Here is a 10,081-nt window from a genome sequence, read left to right as displayed (position 1 = left end):
GCTGTGAAGGTATTTCTTTAGATGTGATTACCAGTTAGATCAGTGGACTTTAGTCTTCACCATGTGGGTGGGCCTCATCCAAGCAGTTGAAGGCCTCAAGAGAAAAGATGGCTGTCCTTCGAGGAAGGAATTCTGCCTCCATATGGCTTCAGATTCAAGACCGCAATGTCAACATTTCCCCGGGTCTCCAGCCTGTGGGCCTGCCCTGCAGATTCAGGGCTGGCCCGCTCTCACAGTCACATGAGCCCATTCCTTAAAACCAGTTAATCAATCTCTTTTTCTCTCGATAGCTAGATCCCTGACTAATACACTTCTCTTAACTTAATTACATCTGTAAAGATTCTATTTCCAGATCAGGTCACATTCACAGGTTCTGGGAGGACATGAATTTGGGGGGAACACTACTCAACCCAGGATAGCTATGTGGACTAGGGCCAAGCTGTCCAGTGGTGCTTGGGTCAGTGGCAACGGCCTCTCCCGGGAGCTGGGGAGATATGCCGCCCTCTGGTCCCAGTCTGGACCTCGTGAGTCAGGATCTCCATTTTCACAGATGTCCAGGTGTTCCTATGTGCATTACAGTCGGAGAAGCACGGGGCTGGAAGGTCATTTTTCCAACCCTTTATAATAAGAGGCACTGTCAAAGTCAGACGACTCCAAAGTAAGGGGTCAGGGAAGAGCAAGAAAGGAAGTACAAAGAGCAGGGAGCTTTAAAATTAGTCATGTCCCATGACTATGTACCTTACCAATAGCTGAGACTCGATAAAATAGTTGTCAACTGAGTGGACAAAAGAATAAAGTGGGCCCTTTAAGATAGAGAGGTTTCCTAATACACCGGCTTCTAGTTACAAGGAAAGCCCTTCGGCAGAAGAGAGAAAAATTTCATTTTCACTGTCTGGAGCCCGGATCACCTCTCCCCCTTCCTGTCACGCGGAGAGACACGGCCACGCCGATGGGATTGCTTGGGAACAGTGTCGCGCTCTAATACTGAAGTCTTGCCCGAGGCTTCTACCGTAACTCATGTTGACATGAAGAAATGTTTCATTTCAGATCCATATGTATGAATTGTTAATGAACTGTGTCAAAGAAATCAAATATTTCCCCCTGCACCCCTGCTCCGAGGAATCAGATTTTGACCTTCTGCCAAACAGCTATAAATCATGTTCGGCAGGAGGAGGACCAGGAACCGGGGCTGCAGCGCTTGGATGAGCCAGTTAATCTCCCTCTGTCAGACCTTCACCCCAGCAGTCACAGGATGGACAGAGAAGGGAGGAAGGAAGGACTGTAAACAGTAGGCACTCAGTGGCTATTGGTGGCTAAACAGCGTAAGTCAGAAATGTTAAAATCCAGGTTGCCTGATAACTGGATGGCCATCTCAATCACTAGAACCTTTGGAATATTAATTCTATATAGTTTGGTGGTGTAGTTCTTCACATGAGATGACTTAAAAGAGGGAGGGGGGAAGATGAGAGCTGAGAAAAAATAGAATGAAAATAAACTATTTTCTTTTTCAACAGCAATTTCCTCAAATTTCTATGAACTATGCAAAACAAAGCAGGGCTTCCTAAATAAACCTTGATCAACTCGTAACAGGAAGCTACAACATTAAAGAAAATTAGGTGTCATTTCTTGCCTAACAATGCAGGAATGATTTAAAAAAAGATAATGCCCTGTGTTGGCAAGGATGCGGTGAAAAGGTTCTATTCAATTGTGAGGGTGTGAGAAAGATACAACCCATTGGGAAAATTAAACCCATTAGGGCTTAAGTACAATGAGCCCTAAAAATGTTCATACCCAATACAAATCTTATGGAAATCTATCCTAAGGAAGATAATAATTAGGGTTTTATTATATCCTATATAATAAATATTATAATAGGATATAATAAAACCCTCCTATATAATAAAACCCTAATATGCAAATCGACCGAACAGCGGAACAAATGGTCACTATGATGTGCACTGATCACCAGGAGGCAGACACTCAACACAGGGGGAGTGCCACTCAGCCAGAAGTTGGGCTCACGGCTGGCAAGTGCAGCAGCAGTGGCAGAAGCCTCTCCCACCTCCACAGAGTGCTAAGGACCCCTTGGGGGATGTCTTCTGAGGGGTCCCAAACTGTGATAGGGGTGCAGGCTGAGCTAAGAGACCCTCCCCCCACAAGTGCACAAATGTCGTGCACTGGGCCTCTAGTCCAAAATAAGAAACAAAACTTTAAAGACCATTACCACTTTATCTGTTAAGAATCCCACAGTAGAATCTAAATCAGGGGTCCTCAAACTTTTTAAACAGGGGGCCAGTTCACTGTCCCTCAGACCGTTGGAGGGCCGGACTATAGTTTAAAAAAAAACTATGAACAAATTCCTATGCACACTACACATATCTAATTTTGAAGTAAAAAACAAAACAGGAACAAATACAATATTTGTATTTGCATGTGGCCTGCGGGCCGTAGTTTGAGGACCCCTGTTCTAAATGTTCACTAATAGATGTAACCTAAGTAAAATAAGGTGCATCCATTTGAGAGGATATCATGCAATCATTAAGCATGCTTATTAAGAGCTTATAACAACATGGGAAAATACTTATTAATACAAGTGGGGGAAAAGTAGGATGCAAAACAACAAATGTTATCATGGTTGCAAGAACAAAAAGCCTCCATTACATATGTACAGAAAAGAATATAGAAGGAAACACACCAATAGCTAATAATGATTACTTATGACAGAAGGAAATATGGAAGAATTTTTCCCTCTTCTATATTTTCCAAATGTTCTATAATGAGTGTATGTACTTTAATGATGGAAGCATGATTTTACTGTGCTTTTGAAAAGCAAGTCAATTGTATAAGTAAGATTTTAAAAGCCATCCCCTTCCACAAACAGTAACAATTGAATCGTGGCTAATTCACGGTGAGCATATTGGTAAATACCACATTTACCATCTAACGTCCAGATCTGGGACCCAGAAGAATTTGGCCGGCTGCCTGCCTCCATAGCATCTATATCAATCCAAAATGGTGCACTTAAGAAGTTAAATGAAGAGCCAGGGTCATCAGCTTTAAACTACTGGGCTCCAGGATGAGTCAAACAGCTGTCACAGACACGCCGTTTGCTGAAGTTCATTCACTCACTGGAAGGAGCAGTCACAGGGATGGACGGGCGTGGATTGGAGTGGACGTCTCCCCTTGCCAGAGAACATACCCGATCACAGCACCCTCCCTCCTTTGCAAATCTGTGTTTGACAGCTATCATCTCCAGCTTTTGGACGCCGCTCAAGCATGAATTTTTGAAGCAAACCACCTGTTTCTGGGAATGAAAAGCGGTCTAAGGCCATAGGTAAGGCACGAGGGTAGGGGAACATTTGAGCGACGAGTTTATTGGTGTATTTTCAAAGAGGCTAGGTCTTGTTCAGTTTTAAATAAAGCAACACTTGGGTCACCTAACGTGGCTAAACAGCAGTGACGGCAGCATGGCAGAGCAGGACAGAGGGCTGGGCCTCTTGTGATGGGCCAGCCCAAGGCCCACGTGCTTCCCATACGGCATCTCGACAACTGTAACTGCCCCGGAAGCTCCTATGAGGACTGTGTGGGCAGCAGATGGCTGAGATCCACAGGACTCTCAGCATGTTGGCTCCTGTGAAACCCTGAGGTCGCTGAGGGCTGTGGAGAGAGGCCGGACAGGCTCCTTCCAGAGGGGGCGGGGTGGGCATCTTAATCCAGGCACATCACGAACCTTCTCCTCACCAGACACTCTGGGTCTCTCTTTTCATCAGGCAGTGCGAAAGTGAAGCCATTTAGCACCAACGACACAACAAAAAAGGGAGAAAAGCTAGGTGCCTTATTCAGGGCTCTGCACAGTGGATTTTTGGCACCTTTCATTAACCATTTTTATTAATGAGTGTTTAGAAACATACCTGCATTCCCCTAATATAGACATCAATTTATATTATATACATGATTGTCCATCCTCTCATATATCAAATAGAAAGCTTTCTTTCCTCTTCAAGGTAAGAAAGTACCTCCTAGAACCCTAAATAAAGCCGTTCTAAATACTTATATGGATTATCAAATGGGCATGGCAGTGATGGGGTGGGTTGGTGGAGGAATAGGAAATAACCGTTTCCTGTCTTTAAGTCTTGTTGAGCGAAGGAACACTTAAAAGCTCCCCCCCATCTGGTTGCTGGGTATCTTACACCAGCCTCTCCAACATCCCTTTATCCACTCCGGGCACTATACTACACCTGGTCACAGGTAAGGCCCAACTTCATCCATGGAGCCCAAGGACCAATTCAAAGGAGACTGGGCTATGATACACTTCTGTGCTGTGGGTTAAGGAGAAGGGGTCTGAACAGGGTGAAGAAAGCGGGGGTGGAGGGTGTGTGTTTCATCGCTGGAAGGGAATATAGATTCGTTTCAGGCTCCATTCGCATCCAAGCAAACCATCTATCATTTACGAGCCAGTCATACCCAGACGTTAAAGCAGGCCACTGCCCATGCTGCAAACCAAGCGAAAGTGCTTCCCTTCAACCTTCCATAATTCCAGACTTTTCCTGATCCGCCCTGGCTTCCTGCCTAATGCATCTGCATTGCTTATTCTGCCCCGGTTTTAGCCCCTAGCTTCCCCCATATCAGACATCCACGCAGACGCACGCCGGCAGGGCAGGTCTTTGCTCGAACTACCTGGGGAGGAAGATGCCAGCATCCCAACGGCTGAGCCCCCCGAGAGGGGGATCTAGTTCTACCGACAACCCCGTTTCATCCCTCACGTTTGAAATATTCCAGAAAAGACGACTGTCATGAAAAGGGGCCGAGGAAAGCTGAGAGGTTAGCCAGGGCTTTTTAAAAAATGGAGACTCCATACCAAAACGTGGATTTCCATTGCAAATCAGCTACTCACTGCTCCCACCAGGAGCCACGCTGGGGACCCTGGCTACTAAGTGGTCTTGGGCAGGAGGCTGTAAACTTAAGGACCGTCGCTTGGCTCCCCCATGAGGGGCCCATGGCCGAGGCTCTAATTCCTTCTCCACGAGACGTCCAGCAAGGAGCTAATGCAGGGAGCAGAGCCACGGCTGGCAGGCCTCCCACCCTCAAGTGCACTCACAGCCCAGGGCGTCGCCGGCTTCTGTCCTTTCTCTGCATTAACATTCTGCCTGGGTTCTCTCTCCGCACTCAACAAGCCTATTGCAGGCTGTAAATAAGGCAGCGAAGGGCGAGCGGGGGTGCCACGAAGGGCTGCTCCTCACACGTGGTACCCAGCGACGAGAACCGTTTTCCTAACGTGAGCAGAAGAGACCCCAGGAAGATGGGCTGTGCTGTAATTTCTCCCATGATGAAGAACGCTGCCAGTGGGAGGTGATGGATATTCCAATTCTTCAAAAACACATCTTCCTAAAAATGTAGATGAAGTTTGCAGAGAGAGAGCTTTGATGCTCCTCCAACTCGCTTTCTTCCCAGCACCTCCCCTCCCCGGCTTGAAAACACCACGCCAGGAACTTAGAGTTGGTTCAAATGCGCTCCGTGCCCCAAAGCTAAATGCAGCTTACACACCGATCTTGTTTCCAATAACCACTTGCTTGTCACTGGCTGACACTGTAATGGAGCGATTTATGGCTTCCGTTTAGCTCTCTCTTCGCTGATTTTCAGAGATTTCTCTACGGGTGATTATTTTTGGAGACATCTACGTCCGTGGACTGCGAGACTCCACAGATGCTAATTCAGTCTCCGAGAGCCTCATGCTAACTGATGTATGCCTCTCGTTCATTTAAACACCCAGTAAGCACCCAGGGCGTGTTATGTTCAGCGGGGCATACAGAACTGATGAAGGCTCTGTCTTCAAAAACTCACACTTATTCTCAGGCATCTTAGGAAGTCGGGAGACGTGCTGCCACACGGACTAAATTTACTGGCAGATCAGACCTGCCTGGTCGGAAGCCCAGGTCGTATACGTCTACACATGCATCTGTTCCAGCCCTACAGCGAGGGGGCTAATTATTATTCCTGGACCGGAAGTGGAGCTGGCTCTGAGGATTGTTAACCATCCATCCATCCCCAAGTAAAGCACTCGGAAAAGGCAGATTCCACGGGGCAGGGATTTTTAGCTGCGTTTTTGTTTGTTTTGTTATTTATAAATACTACATCTACATACCGGTGGCCTCCCTGCTGTCGGAGAAGGTTCCTGTCTCAGCCGCTGGCAGGGGCTCGGACAGAGGCCAAAGCCCGATTTCCATGTGCAATAAGACTCTGAATTTTTCATTTTGTTGACTAGAAAATGGGGGTAACAGAACCTGCTTCAGAGGATTCCAGGGAAGAGCCTGCGGTGCACAGTGCCCGACACCCCAAAAGCGCTTCCCCTTTCCCACTGGAAAGAGAAGTCGGGGAGACCAAAGCTTTGCGGGACAGAGGCGGAGAGGTCGCCTCCTTGAGGTTACAGCTCGGCTCCGTGGGTCTCTCACCGAGTCATTGCACAGCGTGCGGCGGTCACAAGTGCATTTTCAGCCCTGATTTCTTCCAGGGGACATGCTTTCGAATTTATTTTTTTTATTAAAAATGTTTAATGCTGACATCTTTGCAGACTTCCCCCACTTCCCCTTCTGCCCACCTCCAGCTCTACAGCCTCCCCTCAAAATGCCTTTTTAAAATGGAAAACCAATTTAAAAGGAGGAAACTGTGACTATCAAGGGAATCAGACATATTATTTTATTTAAGATCCTCTCCTTTGACAAGCAGAGTTCCTGGCTTGAACAATGGGATAAACGCATTTTAAAAATTGACCCCCGAGAGCCTAATTGAAAGATAAACTCCCAGGAACAGGGATTTTTGTTTGTTTTTTTGTTTTGTTTTGGTGATTTGTTTGTTTGTTTGGTTTTTTTTTGGCCGCAAGGCTAAATATGGGCTATAAGGAAAAAAACGATTGTAGGGATATGCATTCATGTACCTCCTCATTAAATATTTCAAGTCGGATTTGGCCCCACTGGCATCGCTTAAAGCTTAAAATAAGCTCCCACCAGCCTTATCGCAGCCTCTGGCTGGAAACCCAGGCTGGCTTTCTGTGAGTGCAATTTTCCTCCGGGTTTTGGGGGTCAAAGGTCCTCGTGGCTGGCCTGCACGAAGGACGGAGGGGTCTGAGAACAAAGACGAGGCAAGTTGGAATGTCTTCATTTTCACTTTCCCAGAATGTTCACTCCCCACAGATTCAGGTAGACTCTGTGTCTCAGGCAAGAAAAGGGAAGAAGGAAGGAAGGATGCTTTTATTGTGTCAGACCGCTGCTTATCTGCCTCAGCCACAGCCTCCAGGCAGCGGGTGATAAATTCTCCCGCAGTGGTCTTATCAGCCACGGGCCACAGGCAGCGCGCTGAGAGCCGAGCATCTTCAAGGGGCCCCACCAGGAGCCCTGCGTCGGGGCGCTGCTGACCAGGTGCTGGAGGGCCCACCCCGGGCATCAGTGAACGCAGACTCAGGCTTGGGACAGAGTGAGAGGAAGCCGGGTGGTCCTCTAGTCATGTCCGGCCCCTGGGGAAGGGGTAGGTTTTCCTGTGGGCAGAGGTCACCAGAGCCTGTCCCCTTGAGGCTAGTTCCTGGATCCCCTCTTCTTCTGGGGATTTTCATTCCCTATCATCTCCTTGTCCCACTGGTCCTCCTCATCTCTATTCTAATGGAATGGAAATTCCATTAGAAGTGGGGGCATGGCCTTTCCTCAATTCAAGAAAGCTGCAGGGGGCTGTCATCATTTTAAAAAAATATATATATTTTTTATTGATTTCAGAGAGGGAGAGGGAGAGAGAGATAGAAACATCAACAATGAGAGAGAATCATTGATCAGCTGCCTCCTGCATGCCCCACACTGGGGATCGAGCCCACAACCCGGGCATGTGCCCTGATCGGGAATCTAACTGTGACCTCCTGGTTCAGAGGTCGATGATCAACCACTGAGCCATGCCGGCTGGGTTGGGGCTGTCATTTTAAGACATTCATTCATTCATTCATTCATTCATTCCACGAAGTCTTCGGTGGGCATCTATCATGTAGCAGCGCCTTCTCCAACTGTCTGGGATGTTATTAATCAACACAACAAAAATTCTGTCCTCAGGGAACTTACAAACTAGCCGAGGGAGATGGGCAATAAACACAACAAATAAATCACAGAGTATACTGTTCGCTGGAAGATAACTAAGCGCTGTGGCAAAAACCAAATCACAACCCCCAAACCCAGAAAGTGGGAAGTGGAATGAAGGATGAGCTTGGTTGGGTAGGGGATGGGCTCTACTTTTAAACAGGGCAGTCAGAAAGGTGAGTGGAGAAGGTGACGCCTGGAAAAGAGCTGAAGGTAGACCCTTGGAGAGCTGGAAGGAAGAGCAAGCCCAGAGATCCTGGGGTGAAGGAGTCCCTGATGCATCTGAGGAATTGGCAAGGGGGCCCCATTCCTTAACACTCAAGCTGAAGGTAGACCCTTGGAGAGCTGGAAGGAAGAGCGAGCCCAGAGATCCTGGGGTGAGGGAGTCCCAAATGCATCTGAGCAATGGGCAAGGGGGCCCGTTCCTGAACACTCGATGGCACACAAAGGGAATGAACCTGCACACAACAGTCCCGGATACAGTCTAGCTGAAGCGCCTCGTGGAATGAACACCCTACTGCAGGGACCACATACGAAGTAGAGAAAATAACCTACTGGGTCAGGGCCCGCATAAAATTAAAGGGAGGAGATACTGAGTATGTGCAAAATATCAGTGCACCATGAAAGGGTTAAAGAGAATAAAACGGGGCAGAGAAAAACTTACTGTGCTTAGCAGATATCTTGCAGAAAGCTTGCAGCCTTGAACACAGCATAGCTCAGATAACCAGAAGACACCTGGCATGAGAGGAACCAAGGGCGGACCGGACGCTTCCGTCAGCAGAGAGGCTTGCAGCCAGCAAAAATGAATAAAAACCTACCGCTCCCTGCCCTCTTCACGGGTGCACCCAGGTGCCTGGAATAAAATCTCTTTTGATACATTATGGCCTCGTGTCATAGGTGCGCCACCCCGGCCCGCTCCGACCGAACCTTTCCCACCACACATAGAATGCATTCCTATCTGGACACTGGACTGTGATGTTAAAACAATGACTTATTGTGGGTTGGGGTAAAATAGCCTGAGAGCAACTGACCCACAGGCTACCTTCTCCTAAGCCCCAGTCGGCCTCCCTGTGGCCGTGCCCTTTGCCCCCAGCACCTGAGAGCACCTGCCCCTGAGAAATCCGGGTTCCTTAGAGCACAGGCTCAAACAGTGAGGCCCGGAGGGATGAAGACATTTCTTCACCCATCAGACACGGCTTATATGTCAGGAATAACTGAAATCGAGATTCCCTACCTCCCCCTGCTCGACACCCTGCTCCCGGACCTTGGGGTAGGTTCTCTCGGGTCTTGCTTCATTAGAATTTGCAGACATTCCTTACAGATACGCGCACAATGAGAAGGGGTTCCCTTTCCCGACGACCCCCGCGCCGCAGCGTGGAGTCTAATCCGCGGGCAGTTCGCAGGAAAACAACTCCCTGGCTAACCCCCAGTCGTCTGTTCTCTTGGCCCAGAATCCATGGCTCACCTGGGACTTTACAAAATGACGACTCCATCAAGAGAAACTTGTAAAAGTCAGCAAAGCACCTTTCATCTGCTTACAAGCTGCAATGTGGGAAACTTTTCAGTCCACTCCCCTCACATGGTTCTTTTCCGACAAAACCAAGTTCGCCTGGCACCCCTCCGAGGTCTCGCTTTATCTGGACAACTCATTTCTGGTTTTTGTAACATATTCTCCACTACGCAGGACATTATGAATGTTCCTGCTTAAAGGCATGAAGGGGCAGGGATGGGGGGTGGGGTTCCTCTATAATGGCTTTGGGGTTCGGGAGACGGGAACCATCTGGAGACCCCATCAGCACCTGGCAGCATCACTAAGAGCATTCTGAAGGAGGCCCGCTCTTTCCAGGAGACCGACGGATTGCCCTTAATAGAATTTTAAAAATTGCTTAAAATTGCTGCTTCTATTTCGGGCTGAAAATTACAGCCCTTGCTCCATCCTCCATCCTCCTCCCAGAGTTCCTCAGAGTACATCC

The 10,081-nt window shown here is 48.1% G+C and overlaps 1 protein-coding gene across 1 annotated transcript in view; it reads right to left on the bottom strand.

Moving 5' to 3' along the window:
* Nucleotides 1–6,837: 6,837 nt before the first annotated feature.
* LDLRAD3 (low density lipoprotein receptor class A domain containing 3) overlaps nucleotides 6,838–10,081 on the bottom strand; it is an 85,208-nt gene continuing 81,964 nt past the window's right edge. Inside the window, exon 5 of the mRNA XM_014538195.1 lies at nucleotides 6,838–7,200. Coding sequence (XP_014393681.1) covers nucleotides 7,190–7,200 — 11 coding nt within the window. The 3' untranslated portion in view covers nucleotides 6,838–7,189. The remainder of the gene's footprint in view (nucleotides 7,201–10,081) is intronic.

This window comes from Myotis brandtii, unplaced genomic scaffold (assembly GCF_000412655.1).
Source record: "Myotis brandtii unplaced genomic scaffold, ASM41265v1 scaffold187, whole genome shotgun sequence".
In the NCBI taxonomy this organism is placed as follows: Eukaryota; Metazoa; Chordata; class Mammalia; order Chiroptera; family Vespertilionidae; genus Myotis; species Myotis brandtii.
Note: the sequence above shows the minus strand (reverse complement) of the source record. Positions and strands in the feature narration are given on the sequence as shown.